General features: G+C 46.5%; 1 protein-coding gene across 4 annotated transcripts in view; it reads left to right on the forward strand.

Moving 5' to 3' along the window:
* LOC110322765 (paralemmin-2) overlaps window positions 1–24684 on the forward strand; it is a 328271-nt gene that overhangs the window by 112347 nt on the left and 191240 nt on the right. For 2 of the 4 annotated variants that reach the window (XM_029539778.1, XM_021199503.2), the window contains exon 2: window positions 16645–16690. In XM_029539778.1, the coding sequence (XP_029395638.1) occupies window positions 16645–16690 (46 nt within the window). Of the gene's footprint in view, window positions 1–16038; window positions 16049–16160; window positions 16225–16644; window positions 16691–24684 lie in introns of those variants that run through there. The other 2 variants (XM_029539780.1, XM_029539779.1) reach the window with 2 other exon arrangements.

Raw genomic sequence — 24684 nt, forward strand, 5'->3', positions numbered from 1 at the left:
ACGCTCTTTCTCTGGACCACAAGAGTAAGAATCAACATTAAGTCAGATGAACTAAATGTGAATGCCTAAGAGTAACAGTAATAAGTATTTTATGTCTACAATCTATTTGAATATAATTAGGTTATATATAAAAGAGTACTGAGATAAATGGCAACTTTTATCTTATGGTAATTTAACACAGAGATGAATCAATAGGATTAGATGCCAAACATCTCCTCAAATAGCATTATTGCTGCTGTAAAAGCAACTCGTATTGTTGGAAATAGAGTCTGTAATGTTTGAAAAATGAGAGTAAATAATTATGTTGGGAACAAGAAAGAATGTGCCACATTTCGGGATGCTCTGAAATGACATCTAAGGACAAAGATAAAACAATGTAAGAATGGCATTTGGTCATATAAACCCAGGTACTTCCAAAAAAGAGATCCCTGACTCTAGGAAATGTCTAGATTTTCCATTTCTCATTATTGCTTTCTGCTGGAACCCTTGATGTTCCTTGACTCACAGATACATTGCTCCAATCTCTCTATGTGTGTGGCTTTCTTTCTACAGCTGTGTGTCTCCGGTCACTTCCGTCTTCCTCTTATAAATATGTCCATCCTTGGGTTTAGGATCCATCCTAAATTCAGAAGCCTCAACTTAATTAGATCTTCAGACCCTGCTTTAGGTACCATTCATAAGTCCTGGGAGTTGGGAATCGGATTATCTTCTGGGGAGCCACTATTCGGCTCATTACCATGTTATATCCCAAGGTCTTATTGTCAGCCTGGGTATGGTAGCACTCTCCAGTGATTCCAGCACTTACAGGGAAGGGAGGCAGGAGGATCAAATTCAGGGCCAGTCTGGTCTACATAACATGAACCTCCCAAGAGAATCTGACTCTCTCATGCATACAATTAAAATAGTATCCCCCCCCCCCCCAGTCTTCACATAGCAATTCAGTCTCAGTAAAGTAGTCCGAGATCCTTCCAAACTAGTCCTTTGCTCACAGCCTTCCATGTTTCCTATTGCCTTTGGAAGAACATCTGGCTTGCTAAAGAGGCTAAGAATGGCGCTCACCTCATGGGTGCCGATGCCATTTCCTGGACGTCCACATGTACACTTCTCTGCACAGCAGTATGACTTCATGGGCCCCCAGATGTAGCAGTCTTTCACACGCTGGCCTTTGAGAGCCCGTTTGTCTGATGCTTGTACCCACGCAGCCTCCGAGCTTTGGTCCTCGCTGCCTCTCCTTGGAGAAACTGCCTTCTTCCTCCTTTTCCCTAGCACATCCTGAGCTCATTCCTGACACACAGCGTATCTGTTGTCCCTTAAAGGTCTACCAGTGTCGCTTATGGAGGCCGGTGCCTTACTCAGATGTCAGGGCAGAAATGAAGATGTAGAAGTGGATGGATGGGTGGGTGGAGAGAATGGGATATCACATAGGAGTGAATAAGTAGATGGGATAGGATGAGAGACGTGAGCGGGCGGGGAACTGGTTGGATGAATGCGATGGGTAGGGTAGGAAGGTATATGGCAGGGTAAATAATATAAGTAGAAAAAAAGAAAATTGAGTTCTGACCACATGGAACTACAAAATGGATTCTGAACTAAATGGAACCATGTATGGTTAGATGCTCTGACCAGTTATAAGTGAGGAGGGTGTGTTGTGTAAATTATGAACATCTGAACAGTACTCAGTGGGATGTCCAAAGTCGCTACTGAAAAGCTCATGCTAGCTCCCCAGAGATGGTTCTTCTCACTTTCCAATGACCTAAGTTAAATAAGCCCCCTTGGGAGTAGAAAATCCATGGTCCTCATGCCCCACACTTCAGGATGACTGGGATTCGCTCAATAGCTAAGTAGAGCCTGTGGATACCTAAGCTTCACCTTGGGAGTATCTGATAAAGTTAGTCTTGGAGCAAGATCAGTAAAAAGTGCAAATTCTGGGGTGGAGAGGTGGCTCAGTTGGAGTAATGTTTGTCACACAAGATTGAGGACCTGGGTTTGAATTCCCAGAACCCACATAAAAATAAATCAAGTGTAACAGTATATGCCCATAATCCCAGTGTTGGAAAGGTAGATAAAGGGAGATTCCTAGGGCCTGCTTGCCCAGCTTAGCTGAATTGGTGAGTTCTGGGCTTAGCCAAAGACTGTGTCTTAAAGTACAATGGAGAAAGTGGTTGAAGATGGCATCTGTCAGTCTTTAGCCTTCACAAGCACACACACATGGATACACACACACATGGAGATACACACACACACACACACAGATGCAAATTCTAACCCTACTATACTGACTGATTTTGTTTGTCAACTTGAAACAAGCTGGAGTTATCACAGAGAAAGGGGCCTCCATGAGGAAATGCCTCCATGAGGTCCAGCTGTAAGGCATTTTCTCAATTAGTGATCAAGAGGGGAGGGTCCAGCCCATTGTGGATGGTGCCATCCCTGGGCTGGTAGTCTTAGGTTCTATAAGAAAGCAAGTTGAGCAAGCCAGGAGAAGCAAGCCAGTAAGTAGCATCCCTCCATGGCCTCTACATCAGCTCCTGCCTCCAAGTCCCTGCCCTGTGTGAGTTCCTGTCCTGACTTCCTTTGGTGATGAACAGCAATGTGAATGTGTAAACTAAATAAACTCTTCCCTCCCCCAACTTGCTTCTTGATCATGATGTTTTATGCAGGAATACAAACCCTAAGACATCTACCATGGGAATTTATAACCATAGACAGTTTATTAATTCTTCATCTCTGAAAGGGGGTGGGGGAGATTATTCCTCTTCATGGGACTCTATTGGGTTACTATGGTGATAGAGGAGCATGATGCTGGCGACCACTTTGCTTATATGTTACCTGTTATCACCAACACTACCGTCATGAAAGACAGTAGTTGTTCTTAATCCTGACTGAATGATAAAATCACCGGGGAAATTGAAGGACAGATGCTTGTGTAGTTAGGAGAGGGCCTTGGGCAAGGATGTAATTTTGAATCAACCAGTCAAGAACTGTTGTGCAATTGCCATGGTACATCTCTCCTTGAATGTTGTTGCTAAAATTCCTTCCCTGGAAAAGCAATGAACAACATCCACACATACCCTCATCAGAGCAAAGAATGACCCCTCCCCATAGTTCCCCTTGAGGACCTAATGAGTTTATTGGGCTCCCTTACAGAACATGGGTGTGGGGCTACAGCGCATAGGGAGGAGCATGGGTGACCTCCAGACAGCCACGTTAGAAATCCTTTCCCAGCATGCACAATGGCTTCTCCACAGCTATACAGAAGAAGCCCCTCTCCCTGGACTTCTTTATCCTATATACTCTAGCCTCCTCTATACCACAAGGTGATATGCAACTAGGACAAAATTGGGTATAAATAGCTGTGAGGAGGGTCTGCATATTCATTGGTCCCCCTTACTCGCCCCTCTCTCCGTCTCTAAGGAGATGTCAATAATCCATAGGCTCAATTGTGATGAACTCTCAAAAGCAGTAGGCACCCTGGATGTCATAAAGATGGTGACAGTGTTGTTCAGGGAATAGCACTGAATAGTAGATGTGCATATGAAACGTGAATGGGCCTTGTAAAATCCGATTCATTGTCAGTGTGTCTTGGACTGCTGACCATCTGCATTTGAAACAAGCCTTGAAGTAATTTTGCTGTGCAAAGGCCCCACTATGAGCACCCAAACCTTAGAATCCTGGTGGGAGAGAAATCCTGGGGCGTATGAGACACGGAGTTGGTGTCAGCACAGCTATTGATTGTGATGGAGGCCATGTGGCTCGTGATCATACCCAGACCTGCAACATGCCTGACATAACTCTGAGCAGAAAGCTGCCTCAGCCCATATCTAAACAGCTAGCTGCCAGGAAGATGCAGACAGGCAGATTCTCTCTCGCTTCTCTAATCAGGTCGGTCAGTTGTACACTCACAACCATCCCCTGGAGTCTCTCAGAAAGCATTTAAGGAAAGCTTACACACTTAGCACTTAGTTCTGCAGATTGTGGGGCTCTGGGTCACCAGTTTTACCCATAAAAGGACCATTTGTACATCAAGCTGCTGAGCCAATGACTCCCCCAAGAGAGAATGGTAGCGTTGTTTCTGTATTTGGCACAAATGACTTGAGTGTTTTCCAAACACTGTTAGACGCCAAAGTTCCTGGCTTTTGTTTTAGTACAGGTGTAATGACTCAGAGGCCCACAGCTAACCCAGGCAGGAGAGGAGGGAAAGGTTCACAGGCAGAGCTGGCTCTACATCTTCTTGATAACTCTGTAATTTTTTCACTGCAGCCTTCCCAAGGCCCAAGCCGTGAGCAGAGGCCCTCTCCAGGGCCTGCTGTCTGCTGTGGTGTGGTGTGGTGTGGTGTGGTGTGGTGTGGTGTGGTTTTATGGTGTGGTGTTATGGTGTGGTGTTATGGTGTGGTGGTGGTGGTGGTGGTGGTGGTGGTGGTGGTGTGTGTGTGTGTGTGTGTGTGTTGTACAATGAGAAACATCATGAAAAGACTCTTAGGGCAAAGCTGGTAGGATCAGCACTGTTGCTCATTTGAATAGCAGATGGCAGAGACCAACTCTATGAGATTCTGTCTTGGGTTTTCACTTTACAATGTTAAAAATCCCAGAGCTACAGTCAATATTAACTCCTCTCCTCTCCTCTCCTCTCTCTCTCTCTCTCTCTCTCTCTCTCTCTCTCTCTCTCTCTGTGATGGTAGTGGTGTGTGTGTGTATAGTGTGTTTATGCAGCTCACAGACTTCTGGCTCTGCTGAGCAGTCTCTCTGGTCCTTCTGTAAGCATGCTGCTAACAAGCTTTCCAAGCTTTTATAAGGGCGCTGGGACATTCCAGGCACAGGCTTGTAACACAGGCTTACCATCCATGTGTGCTAGCTAAGATTTTGTCAGCTTAACACAAGCTTGGGTCATCTGGGAAGAGAGGCCTCAGTTAAGACAATGCCTCCATTGCATTGGTCTGTAGGCCAGACTGTGGCGTATGCTCTTGATTAACTATTGGTGAGGAAGGGGTCAGAGCACTGGGGCAGAGACACCCCTAAGCAGGTAGTATAAGAAAGCAAAGAGGGGAAGCAAGCCAGGAAGAAGCAGTCTTCTCTGGCCTCAGCTGAGGCTCCTGCCCAGCCTTCCCTTCACGGTTGGAACTACATTGTGAACTGAAATAAGCTCTTTCCTCTCCAGATTGCTTTCAGTCATTGTGGTTATCCTAGAACCTCTGACACACCATGTTAAACACTATTGACTTCCTTTTCTAAATGAGGGAATAAGCCTGAGAGAAAGGATGCTGTTTCCAGGGTTACATGGTCACATCTCAAAGTCACTTCTCTTTATGCATCCTAGAATCCCTGTTCTTCCTCCCATGTCTCCTGTATCCTCCCCTGGGGACTTTGGACTTTTACACCCTGCCGTGCCTTTCTTCCTTTAGTGTGGTTGTCTGGAGCTTCTGGGCACTAATTTTATCAGTACACATTTGGCCCTTAGTGCCACACACTTCCTAGGAGTTCCTTTTGCTATAGATGACAGACGCTCCACAGGCTGACACTGTTTTGCCCACTGGGACACACAAGCTCCAAGGATCTCTTTTGGATCTGCTGTCAGATCCCCCTGTACATTCTTGCTTCCCTTCTCCATCTCTGGCAGCCAGGTAGAGCTTCACTCCCTACAGGGTTCCACCCCTCAGAAGGTCTGGGTTTGGCTCAGCCATTCAATGGCTTCCTGTCCCACATTCTTGCCCTGTTCTGCCATGATGATATCCTTGCTGCCTGCCCAATATCCAGAGCATAGTCACATCTCAAAGGCTGCCTAGTCATTGGTCCCTCGGCCTGAACACTGCCCCCACTTTGTGTTTGCATGACTTCATGCTCCTTCTCGCCAAGTCTTCCTCCCACACCTAAACTGGCACCCACCAGACTCCCTCCCTTTCCTGTGCATAGTTTTCTTCAGAAAGTCTTTGAAGATGGTAGTCACCATATTATAGTGACATCTCTCTACTTTGGGCCATTGTCTCCTCTCCCTGGGTGTAAGTGCAAAAAAGTCACTCATTCCAGAAAAAAAAAAAAATCTCATATAAAATATAGGTCGGGGGCTAGAGAGATGACTCAGTGGTTAAGTGGTTAAGAGCATTGACTGCTCTTCCAGAGGTCCTGAGTTCAATTCCCAGCAACCACATGGTGGCTCACAACCATCTGTAATGGGATCCAATACATGCATGCTTCTGGTATGTCTGAAGACAGCTACAGTGTACTCATATACATAAAATAAGTAAATCTAAATATATATTGTAAATATATACATACATACAGAAAGAACAAACGAACAAACAGGCCCAGTATGCATGTGCATCTGGGAAGAGGGATGGCGGAGAGGAGGGAGAGATGGAGGAAGAAGAGAGGACTGAGGGAAATGATGGAAGTTAGACTCTGTTCACCCTTGTTTGAGATCTGTTCCAGGGAACTGATGGAGTCCTTCCAAAGGAAGGAAGCTACGTGCTTCCAACATCTAGTCTCACAAAGGCATATCCTTCCAGCAACTGCAGCATCTGATATAATAACAAATGTCACCTTGAAGCTGGGCCACCACAGGCTTCTCTGTGCCTCCATCTCCCCTTCCAGAAAATGGGGATAAGTAAAAACAGCGCTGTATTCCTAGAGATGTTCTGAAGGTGACATTTTAGTTAACACTTGCCAAACACAGTGAAATTGAAAAAAAAAATTACTTCAATGCAAAAAATTTTAACCAATCTTCAGTTCAAACTTTTACTTCATTTAGAAAAATATTTGCCAACTCAGATTCTTAATTGAGTTAATTTGTCTCTCTGTCTTATTACAACTCATAAAAACACCAGTTTGGCTCTTCTTAAAGTACAAGGGCATACACATGTCTTAGCCCAGCTCTTCCCAAGGTCATATTCTTATCCAGTAACTGGCTTTTATAGGCCAGGGCTGCTGCTTGTTTTATCAATAATGAGATTATCAAGTGTTGGGCTTTTCTTTGCTCAGAGAGTAAGTGTGAAATCTCTGCTGCTCTGAGGTTGGTGAGGGCTGGGGTTTTGAAACCAGATACCTATTGTCACTTGCCTCATTGGGTCACCACCTTGGAAGGCTGCTGTCCCCCTATTAATGTTGCATTTGTTTTGGCTTGAACCAAGCTAACAGTGCCTTTAATTCAGTGACAGACTGTTTTAGTTGGAAGCCCAAGGTTTTGAGAGCCCAGTGGTTTTGAATCAAGCTTTGATTTTGGCTGGAAGTTCCTAACTGGAACTTTCCCCAACAGCAGTTGGGGGAGAAAGCTGGGCAGGCCTTTGGAAAGGGGATCTTGAGTGTTGGAAGCTCTTCGTAATGGTGCTTAATGAAGCGGAAACTAACACTGCTTGAGAGAGATATGGACAAACCATATGATTACTGTGTCAAGGCCGCCCTGGGTTTATTTAAATGAGCTCTCTTTTTGTTTTATTTTTGTTTCCACTTAGAACAGAAAACAGTTCCAGGCTAATCTTAGGAGGTGAGAGAGAGAGAGGGAGAGAGAGAGAGAGAGAGAGAGAGAGAGAGAGAGAGAGGCATGTGAGATGACTCAGTGGGTAGACACTTCACTCTGGATCATGCAAGGCTTACAGCCTAGGTTTAGTCCTGGAACTCATGTGACATGAGAGGACAAGACTGTCTCCGTTGAGTTGTCCTCTGAGCTCCACATACAGTTTGTGGCATGCAAACCCCCACACACTTCTCTCTCTCTCTCTCTCTCTTTCTCTCTCTCTCTCTCTCTCTCTCTCTCTCTCTCTCTCTCTCTCTCTCCCTCTTTCTCTCTCTGTTTGTCTAATCTATGGCTCTTCCTAGCTTAAGTAGCTTTCTTACTTATGAACAACCATCACAGTGGCTTGTGGGACAAGATCCTGACAAGATCTCCCTCAAAGCTGTGACTTTATGGTTCTTGGAGTTAAGAAGGAATGACAAGTGGAGCCATGAGTTTGCCAGTGGCACATTATGTTAGGAATTAGGCGGGATAACCACTTCTTCCCCAAGGGACAGACAGACATCCCCTGAGTGGGCGGGATTTCGGGAACTCTGTGAAGTTAACAAGAGGAGACTTGGGAAGTTAGAAGAAGGAGGGGGTGGCTACATTCCAGGCATAGCTCATGGTATGAGAAAGCACCAAATTTGGAGTGCTACAAACAGATGAAGAAGGTGTCAAGTTCTCTGGGGAGGAGGAGAGGGTACTGCAGACCAAATATGGGGGAAACTCTGGGGAGAGGCTTTGGTGGCTTAGTGGAGGTTAAAACAAAGGGGAGTCTTGGGAACCCTGCCCTCACTTATCTTAACAAAGAGAAGGATGTTTCACAAAATATGGAGGCAGAGTTGAGACAGAAAGCCGATACCTGTTCTATGGGAAAGGCTGAAGCTGCAACAGAGAGCATGCTGGTCACAGGGAATGCTACCTGTTGCAATGACTTGCCCTGCCCATTTGCCAAGATGCTATAGCAGAAGATGGCTTTGGGGAGAGTGAGGGGTAAGGAATTAAGAGAGCAAAGTGGGGAACAGGATGCCAAGAAGGGAAACCACAAAACAACCACAGGAGGCTCCCCGGCTCCAACATGGCTCAGCTATCTTCTACCCAGTAGTGGCTGCACAGCTGTTCTAGTCTACCCTCACAGCGGGACGCAGCGTTCTCCTTCTGTGCACCCATCCTACCAAGCTGCTCCTCAAACAACTGCAGTGGTACTTCCAACAGGGAGGGAGAGAGAGAGAGATCAGCTCTTCATCAGCAACCTTGGTGTCCCAGGGGAGGCCTGGAGAGCTGCAGAATCTCCATTTACTGGAGGGCTGGGCCAGACTTGGGAACTCACAGGAGTCTGGGAATTGCTTTCTCCAGATCTGGAGTCTGATTCCTGCTCATATCTCTCTCTCGTAGAAGGGAAGAGCACAGAAGCCTTCCATTGTCAGGTCAGCTTGGGACCTGTGCTCAGGGTGTGGGGAAGGTTCCCTCTGAGTACTGGCTCCCTGCCCTTTTTCCAGGGAGCTCCCTGGTGCTTCTGGCTCCCCAACAAGCAGCTGCCTTTGTGTCTACAACTTTTTCTCCCCACCTCCTCAAGTATGCCTTCCCTCTAGTGGGATAAATTTAGCCCTTGAATGAATGCAGAAAGAAGAGCACGTGGGAGCAAGCGCATGCCAAAAAGCATTCAAATATAGGCTTGGCACACACACAACGGGCCCAAAACACAGTCAAGATTTTCTGTTTCTTCCCCTGCCTTTCTCTGTTTCTCCAATCACATCCTCAGACCACTAGAGCCTTTTCTGCCTTCCCTTAAGCTAACTGAACATGGACACCAGGATGCAGGGCGATTCGTCTTTAGTTACTTATGACTTAGGGGTCATCTAGGAGTCAAAGAAAGCCCCAGGTGCCCATGATAATTTCCCTTTCCTGGTTCAGTTCTTCAGAGCTCAGAGACCTATCCAGAGCTCAAAACACCTTTTTGTCTTGTGTAAAGGCATAGGCTTTTATCCTACTGGATGGAGCCTAGGCAATTGCACGGACATGCCCCCAGTAGTCATCATATCCCCAAGTCACTAACTGTGCTGGTTAGTAATTTTGTCAATTTAATACAAGCTAGAGTTATTTGTAGAAAGGGACCCTCAACTGAAAATAAAACATGGCTCCGACAGATTGCCTGTAAGCAAGTCTATGGGAACATTTTTTGGGCTAATGATTGATAACAGAGGGTCCAGTCAGATGGCGGCAGATCCACACCTGGGTAGAAGGCCCTGGGTAATATAAGAAAGCAAGAAGAGCAAGCTATGGGAGCCCAGCCAGTAACCAGCATTCATCCACAATCTCTCCCTTCGTTCCTGCCTCCAGTACTGCCCTGGTTGAGCTCCTGCCCTGACTTTCCTTCACGGTGGGCCATGACCTGGAAGTTTGTGATAAGATAAACCCCTTTGTCCCCCAAGCTCCTTTGGGTTATGGTATTTTATCACAGCATAGAAAGCTAACTAGGCCACTGACTTTGGAATCTTAATCTTTCATTCTGGTCCTTTATCCTGCAGTACTAGCAAGAAGCAGGTAGGGAACAGGCTAGCCCTATTCCCAGTCTACAAATGAAGAACCCACCCCTGTTGTCTAGATCAGGGAAGTGGCTGGTATGTGGTCATACTCAGTGGCAGTTAGCATGAGGGTCTGTCTCATGTCTTTCTACTCCAGACTGCCCTGGGGAAAGATAACTTGGCCAGGAGGCTGTGGTTATGCATCATTAAGGAGTGGCTTTGGAGACTGTCTGGTTGACTCCTCTGAATGAAATGGGCACCAAGAGGAGACAGGCTCTGTTGGTGGTGGGTGCAGAGCTTAGGCTATTCCCAGCTTCACTCTCGGTTCCCCAGCCATTGGATCGGACAGAACTGCAGCGGCAGGCCACCATCTCCCCGCTGCCAAACCTGCAGGAAATCTCTCCCCTGGTCAGCAGTGCTGACTTGTAGAATGCATGGGGCATTATGGAATCATGGATAATAATGAAAGTGTTGATGACCACACTACAAAAAGGGATTCCGTGCTGACAGGGCACATCATGGGCATTGTGCTAGGACGAACTGGACTGGCTTCTAAGCTCTCTGTGAAGCCAGTGACCCAACTGTGTCTAGTGGCATCAGATCACCAGCCTAGGGCAGACCTGACCTTTCCAGAGATCTTTCTAGTTTGTAACTAATTCACCCTTAAACCTGGAATCAGCACTACATAGAGTTGGACCCTTTCCCCAAATAGCCAGAAATGATTATTTTCTCCTAGGACTTAGTCTATCACCACTTAAGAATTCTTTTCCAATGGAGGAGCTAGAGAAAGTGCCCAAGGAGTTGTAGGGGACTGCAACCCTGTAGGTGCAACAACAATATGAACTAACCAGTACCCCCTGAGCTCGAGTCTCTAGCTGCATATGTAGCAGAAGATGACCTAATCGGCCATTATTGGGAAGAGAAGCCCCTTGGTCTTGTAAACTTTATATGACCCAGCACAGGGGAAGGCCAGGGCCAAGTAGTGGGAGTGGGTGGTAGGGGAGCAGGGGCGGGGGGGGGTATAGGGAACTTTCAGGATAGCATTTGAAATGTAAATAAAGAAAATAATAATAAATAAAAAAAGAAAAATACATTGTATGTATATGTGAAATTGTCAAAATGTGAATAAATTGAGATATAAGCCACAAGCCCTAAAAAAAGAAAAAAAAAAAAAAAGAATTCTTTTCCAGGGCTGGTGATGTAACTCAGTTGGTAGGATGCTCGCTTAACATACTTAAAGCCCTGGGTTCAGTCATCAGCACCATGTAAAGAGACGGACGGTACCACACACTGTATCCACATTCAGAAGGTGGAGGCAAGAAAAAAATTAAAGTATCTTCTTATATACATTTATTAAGTTAACTGATACCAAAAGATGATGATATGATAGGCATAGATTAATCATTAGAAGGAGAATCCAGGAAAGAAATTTCTGGAGCTCGAAAGGTGGCTTATTGGTTAAGAGCACTCTCCACTCTAAGGACCTGCATTTGGTTCTCAACACTCATGTGATAGCTCACTACCATTCAGTTTTAGAGATTCTGATGTCTTTTTCTAGCTTCTGGAGATACATGCACTCCTGTGGCACGTGGGCACACATGCATTCAAAACCTCACACACATAAAATGAAATAAAAAAGAATCTTTTCATTTAAAAATGCATTAAAATGGTGTTTGGGATAAAATCAAGTTATTGAATCCATCTGGTCTCTGGGCCTTTGACTGTAGCAATGATTGCGCTGAGTCCTTAAGACCCACCACATCTGGAGCACCAGCAGTGGTCCATACAAGTCCTCGACATCTGTTATCCTCTTCCTCACAGCATCCTTATGAGATGTCCAGGATTCCTACTTGGCTTTACTACTCATGTCTATTATGTGTCATGCCCACCTCCTACTTCCGAATTTCACTTTCCAAAGCTTTTATTAACAAGACTACTCTGAGCTGACTTACAAATAGTGTACTACTGTCTGTAAATACATTGGAGTTTAAAGTGCATGTGAATGATTCTTAAACATCCAACACTAATTCCTGTTTATGCTCTTTATGCCACCCCGGTTCGCTCTAGCAACTCACAACAGTCAAATGAGAGTGCCTTTGTCAAAGCCAACCAGTAGAAGAGGAAGCCGTCGAGTAGACAGCAAAGTTCATGCCTAGACATATCTCCCACCAAATCTGCTGCGCAGAAACCTTGGTCTCCAGTTGTGCCAAAGTAGCTCCAGCCAACTTCCTCTCGCACTCTGGCATTCTGTACCTTTCTCTGTCTTCTTGCTCGGCGGGGACTCCCTATGTGTTTCTATCATTTGAATCCACAGAGAAAAGCAGCACATCCTTGAAGGTCCATCAACGTGCTGGTAACCACAGGCGCCAATGGGGTACCAAGTGCGGTTTACCGCCTTTGGATGCTGTGTAACCGTTGTGTATTTTAAAAGGTATCATATACTAATTATATGAAGAGACTTGATGATGACATGCCCGTGCATTTGTATAGTGCACTTTCATTGTGCGCACACCCCGTTATCCTTTCTACTCTCATATCCCCTTCCCCTTCCATATCTTCATCCTACATATTACATATGCTTTCAATGACCATGTATAATCTTAAATGAGCTCATTCAAAAGAGAGTCAAGGCAAATGTTTTAGGAGATGCTGGCATGCCCTTTGAATCACCTTTTGTGTAAGGAAACCTTCAAGTTGCTAATAAATTTCACACTCCTAGCGACTCCTCAAAGGACATTGACTTTTTCTGAAAGGATGGGCTTTGGAAAGTCATTTCTCTCTTGACTTACCAAGCTCCTGTTTTCCCCACAGGGAAAATAGCCTGTACTCATTTGCAGTCCCCAAAAGATTCTTATCCTAAAATAGACTCCTGAAACTTCTATCAGCGAAGCATTTGTTTTGCATATCTAACATTCTGTATTCAGTCTGTGTGATGCTTTACCGTGCCACATCTATCAAAGAAACGATCCCACCACCTGGATCGTGCTGTGCAGCACAAGTTAATATCCCCCCAAGAGCTACTGATTTGTGACACAGATTATGCACCACTGTAATATATAATACCAAATATTAAATGTTTGGAAGAAAAATAGTAGCTAATATAGCTATGGCACTGGACTGTCAAACCTCTGTAATGTCACGCAATCACTTAATACCTAGTATTGACTAGATGTGACGTGAATGTATATTGGGGTGCAGCTTACTTGGTGGAGTGTTTGCCTAGCATTCACAGTTTTGGATCCCTAAGATCCCATGCTCCAGGCATGCTGGTGTGTGCCTGGAATCTTAGCAGCAGAGAGAGAGAAGCTGAAGGGTACGTAAAGCCAGGCCAGCCACAGCTACATAGTGAGTTTGAGGCTAGACTGGGCTCCATGAGACCCTGTCTTAAAAAATAGACATAATTTGGGTTATAAATGTCTGTGTTTATGGTGGGTTCAGTGGTTTCCAAATGCTAGAATTTAGAGAGGAAGGGAACAGTGCTAGGAGAGAAAATATTCTCCTTCTGCTTGTTGGCTGAACCTCAGCCATCCAGTTAACATATCTTCTGTTTCACTGGGGGGTCTTTAGTTACAAGCAACTAAAGTGGATTCTGGTTGATAAATGAAGACAAGAACGGCACTCACATTGCATTTAGTTGCTTGAAGAATAGTTGAGGAATCTATAGACGAGGCTTAGGTCATGGACAAGACCAAAAATAAGCTACCAGCCTGAGAAATTCTCAAAAATGCTGTCTTCAAACTCCTTGGTACGTGCACGTGTTTGGTTAAATTCAGATTGCAGGCCATGCATAGCTTCCGGCAGATCTGGGGAAGCAGGTGTCTGGCAATTCCCCACTTCTGTGATGAGATGTGGCTTGCTTCTCATATGGTTTAAATGTGGGAACCCTCCCAAAGATTGGAAAGGGTTCACCAGTTGGGCAGCTAAAAATAATCTATGTCTGCCTCGCTTCCTAACTGGCCTGAACCCAATGTCAGGCATCCTAACTTCCTCCCTTCTTTGACTACTTGATGTACCTGCTTTGACAATCCTCAGTTCTGATTGAGCATAGTCACATGGTAGTGGGTCCAGATGCTTTAAAACCACTGAGGAAGCATGCACAATTGGTCATGAGACTTTGGTCCTGTAAATTTCATTAACAAAATGACTCAAAGTCCATCTGTAGTTCTCAGCTTGCCATATAGAAATTTAATTCCGTGCATGTGGTCATGAAATCCTAATGCAGATGGTTGCTTAGGGTCCAATTTTTCTTTTTTATATTTTATTTGTCTTCATATATGTCTGGGTAACATATGTGTGCAGTGCTCACAGAGGCCAGAAGAGGGCATCAGATTCCCTGAGACTGGAGTCTCAGAGAGGTATGAGCTGCCATGTGGGTGCTGGGAATTGGATATGCTCCCCACCACCACCCCCGGAAGAGCTACCACTTCTCTTAACTACTGAGCAATCCAATCCCAGAATCCATATTTTAGGGTCCCCCATTGCCCAGAGTTCCTTTCTAAATCATCGTCAATCACTTAGTTGCCAGCCCAACTAGGGCAAAGCTCCCCAGCTATTCTGTAGAATTCCAACTCACAATTTCTTCTTCCTGTCCCTCCCCATTCCTCCCTCTTTCTCTGCTGCCTTCTTCTTCCATTCCAAGGTGCTAACAAGAATGCCCTCTGGTCCATCCTGAGACCACCCTTTCTAACGTGTATTTTCCTTTGCTGTAACATCTCTCGAGTCTAATATTCCCTTTGATAGCCAGGCACTCTATATCTTTTCTAATCGAAAAACCTTTCTCTCTATTGACTACCTTCCTGTTCCTTCTACCCTTCCTAAGATCTGGAAAAGGTAGTTGATGCTCCAGCACACTTTCCACCTTGTATAGTTTCTTATGCCTCCTTAGCGGTTCCTGCTCTGGACTGACTGATCTCCGCTTCTCAGTCCTGAAGCCTACAGCTTCTCCTCAGCCTACTTTGTCCTGAACCACACAGAAGCACATGACCCCGATACCATTTCCTGTCCTCTTGCTGTGGCTTTGGAGTAAGTCCCCCAGTTTTCCCTCTGCTCTTTGGATCTTCTACTTCCTCTGTGTCCTTGGCTGACTTTCTCCCTGGTTGATTTCTCATCTTGGCTACTCTCAGCTCTTTAGCCGTGACTAGCAAGGTGATGGCACTGAGCACGGTGTCCCAACCCTAACTCTTCCGTTTTAACGATCAGATCTTCACAAACGGTGGCCCTTGAAGAGTCACTTAGGCCCCTTTCCCTCCTTACCTCCACTTCCATCCCTCTTTGTGGAAACTAATTGGTGTTAAATACCAATTAGTAGACAATTCACTGTTTTAGTCATTTTAAAGTATGCAGTTTGGTGACTTTAAGTTCATTCACTTTCTTTGTCGACATCGTTCCTGCCCCCACACGAGAGTCTGACTGGCTCAATATAGGCTAGGCGAGCACTGGGCAATTGAGCTGGATTCCTACCTTCCATCACCCATCTCTCCGTTTGGTGCCTTTATTAAATGCATAGCTATATGGGAAAGGACCATTTCTTGTTAGCATGTGTTTTCTTGGGGCCTGTGTCATCACGTCCCTGTCATCAGAGGAGCTTAGAGTTTAGTGCCTGACCTGAAGCTCGTGGGGTTCCCTCATATTACAGAGGTTCCCATCACCACTTGGCTTTTATGTGGGTGCTGGGAATATAAACTTCAATCCTTATCCTTAAGTGCTTTACCCACTGAGTTATCTCCCCATGCTCCTAGCCACAATCATTTTTAAGGATGTCTCTGCCAGGTCATTTGCAATCCTTCTCTTTTTTCAGATAAGTAAACTGGGGCTCAGAGTGATTTAGTTGTCCAGGACACCCAGGGCTTCAAACTCTGAGCTGTTAAGGTTGGTGTGTCACCAGAAGGGTGGCCTATCTGGTGATAAACTCTGCCCTTGAGGGTCCTACTGTCCGAAGCACGTGGATAAGACAGCATTTATCTGTTGGAAATGTCCCCAGGTGGAAGCATCTGGAGCCAGCTAGAAGGCACTGGGGATAGTGGGTGGCCATAGCCGGCCTGTAAGGACACGTGCTGGGGCTCGCGTTCTGCCAAAGGCCCCTTCTGCTGGCATCTCCGCTCAGAGCAGAGGCGCCGCCTGGTCTTGTCTAGACCCTGAGCGCAGCGCGCGCGGCCACCAAGGTGCACCAGCTGTGCGCCCCCCAACCTCCCAGCTCGCTAATCACAAGCGCCCCAGGTGCCCCACTCGCGAGCGACGGCGGCAGCCACGGGTCCCCCACACCCCAGGGGCGGAGCGAGGCGCGGAGACGTCAGGGCGGGGACCTAGCGCGGCGAGCGCGCTCTCCCGGAGGCTCCCGGCGGCCCACGTTCCCGGCTGGCGCGGCCGGTGGTGGAGGTGGCGGTTGAGACTGGGATCTTGCAGTTCGCGGCGGCGCTGGGGCGCAGCCAGGCGGCCGCGCCGGTGGAGACCAAGGCTGAGCTCTGAGCCAGCCGTGCGCGCAGCTTTGCCCGCCCCCCAGGAGCAGACCCCACGCGCCCTTAGGCTGTCCCCGGGGTCGAGTTGAGCTCCCCACGGGTGCCCTTTTATCTCCTTGGGTGACTACAGTGTGTGTTTTGTTTTTCTTCCTTCTTCCCCTGCCCGTGTGCCCTTCTCCAGGATGGCAGAGGTGGAACTGCACAAGGAGAGGCTGCAAGCCATAGCAGTAAGTCCACTTTTCATTTTCTTGCTCTATTGTCTGGGGTGGACGGGGACCTGTAGGCTCAGGGCCAGGGACATGCCAGTCTGATAGCCTCGGGCCCTGTGCTGGGGTGAAAGTCTGTCCAGGCTTGGCGACTCTGCCTTTTGCCTTTTATATGTCTGTAGACTAAACCCTTGAGGGCACACTTGGGACTAGGAAGATTTGAACATGGAAAATTGGCTTAGAAATAAGATGCTTGCTGCCGCGAGCTTTAAGGATAGACTAAACGGGGGGTGGGGTGGGGGGGGTGTCCGTGTGTGTGTGTGTGTGTGTGTGTGTGTGTTGCGGGAACTCCTGGAATATTATTACCCAGTGCCCTTAAGCACGTTGCCTTCCAACTCCAGAGAAGGGAGAGAGTGGTGACCCATGGGTGGCTATCTTCCTCTTCCTAGCCAGCTATCCATCCAGCCATCCAGCCAGCTGAGTGGTAGAATGTCCCCCAGAATCCAGGAGTGCCCGTTTTCTTCCTCTGTTTGACATTAACAGGGGCTCTGACACAGGCCACCACCCTAGAGAGGGCAGAGGCGTCTGACAGCTGGGGATTGGAAGTAATATTTCAGGAGAGTCTCTTCCTCATGGGTGTGGATTATCTGAAAACCATTGGCTCGGCATACAAAAGAGCTTCCGGCTTTGGCAAAGTTCTGCACTTACAGAGTACTGTACCATGTGCATCTTGGGTTCGGACAAGCGCTGTCTAACACTGCCTCAGTCGGAGAGGCTTTGCCGGTTCTGCCAGTGTTCCACAGATGTGGTTTTCACTGGAGCCACCACAGCTGGATTATATATTTCCTCTGCGGATGAGGGAATGGTTACTGGCGCTCTATGAAATAATGGCAAATTAAAGGAGGTCTGCTAGAATGTTGGCACAAAAGAATCTGCAGACATTCTTTCACCTAAGTACTTTTTCCCCTGTGCTCCAAAAGTTCCCTGGAAACACATAAATTTGTTGGAGAAATACTGTGTAATGTTTTGGAAGCGGCTGATGTAAGAAAACGTTTTCAAATGCCTTTGGACGGTGGAGTCTTCAATGGCAAAGTGCATGCAGGCCTTTCTCATTTTAGGGACATTTGATGTAGACTCAGTAGCTCGGAGACCCCCTTTCTCAAACTCTTCTGATTATGCCTTAGGGAGAGAGCTGTGCGTATACAACTTGGCTTCTGAGGCTGTCTTTGAACTTGATCCTTGGACTCAAGGAAGCCGTTTGTTCTTTTCTTCCCTTTCCACGCAGTGTGTGCACATTTTGATGGCTAGTGGAGTTGCTCACGGATTCTAAAGTCAGTGTCAGGGCAGTACGACTGTCTGTCTTGAGTTTGCTCCGAATGGTGCCATGGAGCTGGAGGGTGTTTTGTGTCACTGGATAAAGGGCTGCTTCAACTGTTGACAAGTGTCTGCTCCAGAGAACACTCAAGCACTCCCATAGACTGCTGCTGGCCGATTGCAGCAGTTGTCACATTTTCTGCCTCTGCAGGACCAGTGTCCCTGCATGCCTGAGGGACAGCTGACTCCATGAAAGGACTCACTTTCTGAGCACAGTGCCAATAGTAGCTGACATGGGAGCTACCCCTTCCAAGTAGGCTTCAGTAATCTCAGCCACAGCCAAGGTGGCTTTCGAGAATGATCTAGGGGACCCCTCAGTGTTCTCTTGAGCAGATAAGGAGGTAAACCTGTTCAGTTGTGGGACGGAGTTCATCCCGCGGATCTGAGGAGTTGTTGGGGAGTCTCAGGAATGGGGGGGTCAACATCTGTGGGGGGAAATTTTGCAAGTCTTATCACTATGAGTTGTGTGTGTGTGTGTGTGTGTGTGTGTGTGTGTGTGTGTGTGTGTGTGAGAGAGAGAGAGAGAGAGAGAGAGAGAGAGAGAGAGAGAGAGAACAGCAATGGTGGACTTGTGGCTACAATCAGTACATTTTGGCTTAGTCTGAACGCTTTCCGGATTCAGCAAACTTTGCCTCTCTTGGCCCTTTCCCAGAATTCTCAGGGGTTCTGAGACACTCGTGATCTTTCCCCAGAGCGTAACATGCCCGAAGTCCCTCTGGAGATAAAGGGGAAGAGAATAACTCTTCACATCTGTACTTACTTGGGTCCCTGGGTGTTGCTCAGTCCTGAGTCTGAGCCTCAGAGTTTTTTTTTTTTTTTTTCTCTATAAAACGGGCGCAGGAGTTTATCTCTGCTTTTGAAGACTAGGAAAGTGAAGCACGTTGGTCCACGGTTGCCATGGGGGTGCTGTTCATTCGGAGGCCTCAGCTCTTGTCTACGCTGCTGAAAAGGCATAGGGCAGCTCTGTTTTCCATTTCAACTCTGAAATCCCTTCCTCTACAGCCGGGATTGGGAGCTGAGGGCCCACTCGCCTGCTCACTCAGCAAGTTTCTGTGGAGGGTCTCTTCCCTGGGAATTACCGATGCTGTCGACAACCAGAAGGAAGGTCTTGCCCTTGGATGCTTAGTTTTAAAAGGGGGTGGGTGTCTCATGACGTAGCCCTGTCTGGCCTGGAACACACTCTGTAGACCAGACTGCCCTTGAGTCCCCAGGGACCCACTTGTCAGCTTCTGGATTTCTGGGATTAAAAGTGTGTGCCTCCACTCCCAGCCCCAAGCTTAGTGTTTGAAAGGTCAGTTGTCACCCAGGTCATCCAGGATGTCTGCTGCATGACCATCTGTGGGAAGCATCCAGTGTGGTTTACTAATTGGGTACAGTGCCTCAACTGAATCTATGAAGTCAGGCCTGAGACTAATCCATGAGATTAGAAGGCTCTGTGTCCCATCAAAAGAAGAGCGGCTCCATCCTTGGCCAGTGTCTTTTCTCTTTCTTGGCCCTTTCATCTCTAGGAATATTCACACAGCTATCTAGACCCTAAGAACCAACGAGTGCTTCTGGCAGCAAAGTGAGTGAGAGGAAGGAATTCAGTGATCACCGTTGTACCTTTAACAAGCCCTCGGGTTAGGTGCTGGCCTCAATTAAACACAAAGTTGCTCAGAGTCAGGGATGAATTTGGGAGAGCATGTGAACAATTATTGTGAATGAAACACGTAGGGCAGTGGCCATGACCTCACGTGTGAGACATGGAAACCAGCCTCAAGGCGTGTGGAGCAACAACCCCACCCCTGACCCCAAGAGCAGTCACTTGAACAAGGTTTGGAGAGTGGGTTAAGTAACATTGAAGCTAACAACGTAATCTTCCCAAAGGCCATGGACATTTGTTTATTTTTTTTGCTTACTATTTATTTGGAACAAGTAATGTGAGAAAGGAAAAGGCAAAAGCAAGAAGTGAAGTCAGTTGGCAGCATGAGCCTGGTGAAAGACTGAAGTATGTATGTGTGTGTACATATGTGTTCTATGTGTATTTGTGTGCATGTGTGTGGTGTTTGTATATGTGCATTATCTGTGTGTACCTGTGTGTACAAATATGTGTATTGTATGTGCACACATGTATGTTATTTGTGTGAATATGTGTTATGTGTATACATGAGTGTATTATCTGGGTATGTATGTATATGTGTGTGTTGTGTGTATTATCAGTGTCCATGCGTATGTGTGTATTATATGTAAATGTGTGTGTGCATTGTGTGGTGTGTGCACATGCATGTTATCTGATGCATGTATGTGCATATTCAAGTATGTGTGTGTCATGTACACACATGTTACACGTGTTATGCATTTTTGTGTTATTTGTATGCATGACTATGTGTTGTGTGTGTAGATGTGTGTTATCAATGTGGATGTGTGCCTCATGAGTGTACATGTGTGTGTGGTATGTGTACGTGTGTGTGGTATGTGTACATGTGTGCTCTCTGTGTACATGTGTGTATACATGTGTTATGTGTGTGCATTTTGGTGTTATTTGTATGTGTGTTGTGTGTGTACCTGTGTATGTGTGTGCATGTATGCATTACCTGTGTGCTTGTGTGAACATATTCCTTATCTATGTGAATATGTATGTGTGCATGTGCCTATACATATATGTGTAGATGCACTTGCCTTTGCCTTTGTGTGTATTGTAGAGGTCAGAAGTGGATGTCAGATGTCTCTTTCTTATCTTCTATTTGTTTTTCTGAGACAGAGCTTCTCTCTGAACCTAGAGCTCCCTGATTTTGCTAGACTGGCCAGCCAGCCACTGAGATCTGCCTGTCTCTGCCCTCTAGCACAGGAGTACAGATGTGTGCCCCATGGTAGGCTCTTTACATGGGTGCTGGCAATGTGAACTCAGGGCTCCATGCAGAGCCAGTGTACTTTATCCACTGAACTGCCCCCACAAACTGCTTTTAAAATTTTATTTATTTTTATGTCTGTGTATAGGTGTAAGTCTATGTGCAACATGTGTGAAGGTGCCCGAGGAGTCCAGAGGTAGTTGGGTCTCTTGAAACTGGAGTTGCTAGTGATGTGTACTGCCTGATATAGGTGCTGGGAACTGAACCTGGGTCCTCTCAAGCAACAGAAAGGACTCTTAACTGCTGAACCATCTTTCTAGCCCTCATGAAATTCTTTTAAAAAATACATCATCTAATTTAACTCTAGCAAGAAGCTTATAAAGTAGACATTACCCTCCTGTACCATTTTAGAGATGGCCAAATCAGAAAGAAAACTGTTGGAACATTAAATATTAAAATTGGGGTTTCAGCCCACAGAACAGACCATGAACTGCCTCCTAAGGTGGCTGCAGTACCTCATCTTTTCTCCCAAGGGCACAGTGCAGGTGGTCTACAGGCTCCGTGTGAGCCAGAGACAGCAGCAGACTGTTGCATAGCAATGGAGAAACTTGAATAAACTGGGGGATGTAAGTCCTTCGGAGACTCTTGCAAGCCTGGGTTCAGGGCGTGGAAATACCCAGTATAAATTCTAACACAGTGAATAACATTCTCTTGGGGAGGAAGCTGCTCAGCCTCAATGGAAACCAACTTTGGGGGAGGGTGTTGTGATGTTTCCATATCCAAGGGGGAGATAGTTTTCCTTGGGTGACAGCCCCAACAGCCCCATGAAAAAAAAGGCCCCAACATGACTGTGCCAACGTGTACTGAAATACAGAATGCTAATCGAACCCACACTTCCCTGTGTGGAGTTTCCTCGTGTACTAAGAGCACACTCTGTGGAATGGCAAAAATCTCCCTTTGGAATTGCACAGAAGCTCACAATTCACACAAATGGTCTACACGCTGCTTCCGTTCAGACATGTGGAGGTGAGTCTCAGAGTCTCCACCGCACATCGGAGCATCCAGACCCACACAGCAGGATGCCGAAGAGTTTGGGGAAGCTCTTGTCGCTCCTGCTGCCAGTGGTTTTCTGTGACAGTGGCATATCCAGTCTGGAAGTACATGGGCTTGGATATGCTTTTATAGAATCAGGCCCCTCTCTCTCTTTCCACCCTCCTCTCCTCCTATCTCATCACCATCATTTCTCCCCACAGGTTCAGTTAGCAAGTTGATAACTTCCACTTGACCCCGTTCCTTGTCCTGAGTAGGCCTAGAGAAAATATCTGTTGTTTTTTTCTTAGCTTCATTTTTTATCCCTTTCCTTTTTCAATAAGTCCGTGAGGTTTAAGTTAAATGAGGGCCTAGGGTCCCAGGAGGCTAACATCCTGAGTTTGACCCATGCCATCTAGGTTGGTTTGCTTGAGCTGCATAAAAGCCCTTGCTATACTTTACATATGACTCACCCCAACATCCCAAGTCAGGGGTCCAGAGGTGCTAAAGACCCAAAGTTAAGCCTTTTAGTAACAAACACTGATTCTTGTGAGAACCATCACATACGCTTCCCAGTGTCATTGTCATTGGTGGAGAGTTGACAAAGAACTAGGGAATTAAGAATCTTGGGTATTCATCTGTTATCTCCTTCCATCTCAGTGTGCCCTTAACAACTCCATGTAGAGGCCCAAGAAACCATTTAGTAAGGATATTAGTGGAGAGGAAAGGTTTGCCCTGGCTTGAATTTGCAAGGCTGCCCAGTGAATAGGAGTCACCTTGGGACCTCTCAGGGACGTTACAGGTCCCAAGGTGCCATGGGAGCCTTACACAAGCACGCATAAGGGTCACAGAACTCTACGGATAGTTGTTTGTATCTGGGGCTTTCGGGGCTTGGGCCTCTGAGGACAAAGAGCTTTAAAGTTCTATGAGAAGCAGAATACTTAGCACTTTTTTTAAAAAGTCATTTTGTAAAAAGCCAAGCAGTGGGAGTTATGGGTTCTGAGTGGCCAAGGTCGGCCTGAAAGCCAGGGCTCAATGGAGCACATCTGCCCTCCTAGAGGGGCTAGCAAGGACTTTGGGGATCATGGCTATTGGTCCTTTGAGCTATTCCCATTTCACCTCTGATTGCTTTGAGGGGGCTGTTGAACATAGTAGGTCACTCATGACCTTATGTGACATGACTCAGGCTGAGATAACAAATGGACATGATGCATAAGACAGGGTCCTTGAAGGCTCCCAGAGCCTTGCACAATCTGGGAGGGTAGTTACGAGCATGGGTTCTGGGCTCCGGCTCTAGTCTTTTCATCAGTATCTGCCCGATGCCCTTGTCCTTGGGTTTCCTCATTTGTGAGACGCGGATGAAGAGAGACGTCTGGTTGTGGAGTTGCTGTCAGGGTGATCTGGGAAATTTCCTGAGACACACTCAGAGCAGGCCTCCAGTGAGCATGCACAGAAGTTTCTATTTACAGTAAATAAATAGCTCGAAACTCATGCATCTTGAAATAGAAAAGGGACACAAAGGGACAGTTCTGTCAACCTCAACGTTTCTGCCAAATTAGGAAATGTTGGATGAACGTACTATCTGCTTAGAGTTTTCAGTGCAGGCTGACAACAGTAACGGAGTTCCTGTGGGGGGTGGGGAGGACACTGGGTGACCTGCTCTACCTCACTCCTTTGAGACAGGGTCTCTTACAGAACTTAGAGCTAGGCTGGTGGTCAGCAAGCCTCCAGATCCTTCTCTCTCTGCTTCCTGCAGTACCAGGGTTACAGGCTTGTGTGAGACCATACCAGGCTTGTATTCATGTTCTGGGATTCAGCCTCAGGTTCTCATGCTCATCGGCACATGCGTTTGCCCACTGAGCCATCTCTCCAGCCAGCAAGGATCTCTTGAAGCTGTGAACTGAGTAGGTTACAGAAGCAAGTGTGTGATCAGGGACACACTGAATGGAAAGCCGGGACCTATGAAGCAGATGCCACCGAGCACTGAGGATGCTGAGCAGTGAGGATGCAAGGTGATTTGTGCTGAGTGAGAACGGGGCTTCTATGTTATGCAGCAACTCATCTTCAAGAGAAGCCAGACATCTAATTTTTAAACAAAGGCTCTCCAATTTAAATGAAGAGTATGAATGAGTATAAAGACTGAAAATATTTGTGGTCACGTGCAATTGCTTTTGGCCAACAGGCGGGCATTTCGAGACCTTTGGATGGGTGGGGCTTTGAGCTTTACAGTTAGTTTGTTTTCTATGTGCACTGACTTAACAGGATTTCATACATACAGAGGCTGCAAAAGTAGTCCCCTGGGCATTCTCCCAGGTGACTCACAAGGTCGCAAGGTCAGATTGTGTTTTCACTAAGGATTTGTGAGTTTGGTATCCAAATGTTTGGATTCTTAAAAAAACAAAAACAAAACAAAACAAACAAACAAACAGAAATCCCTTTGTAATAGTTTTGATACCAGGTCCAGTCCCTTGCAGTCACGGATAGCATTGTAAGTCAGGATGTTCATATGTGGGTTCACATATGGGTACATGGCTGCTTTCTAAGTCAACAGAACCTCAAAGACCCTGCATTACAGAAGAATTTTGAAGAATATTTACTCGAGGTATGCAAATCTGATATGTTAAGTCAGATATGCAAATCTGAGTCTCCCTCACATCAGAATGCTTGAGATGATCCTGATTTATTATCAGCCTCGGGTACAGAGAGACACTGCTGGCAGCAGCTCTTAGAATAGCAGTGGCAGACATTTGATCGTCTCTCTCTCTCTCTCTCTCTCTCTCTCTC

The sequence above is a fragment of the Mus pahari genome, chromosome 6 (genome assembly GCF_900095145.1).
Source record: "Mus pahari chromosome 6, PAHARI_EIJ_v1.1, whole genome shotgun sequence".
NCBI classification, from domain to species: Eukaryota; Metazoa; Chordata; class Mammalia; order Rodentia; family Muridae; genus Mus; species Mus pahari.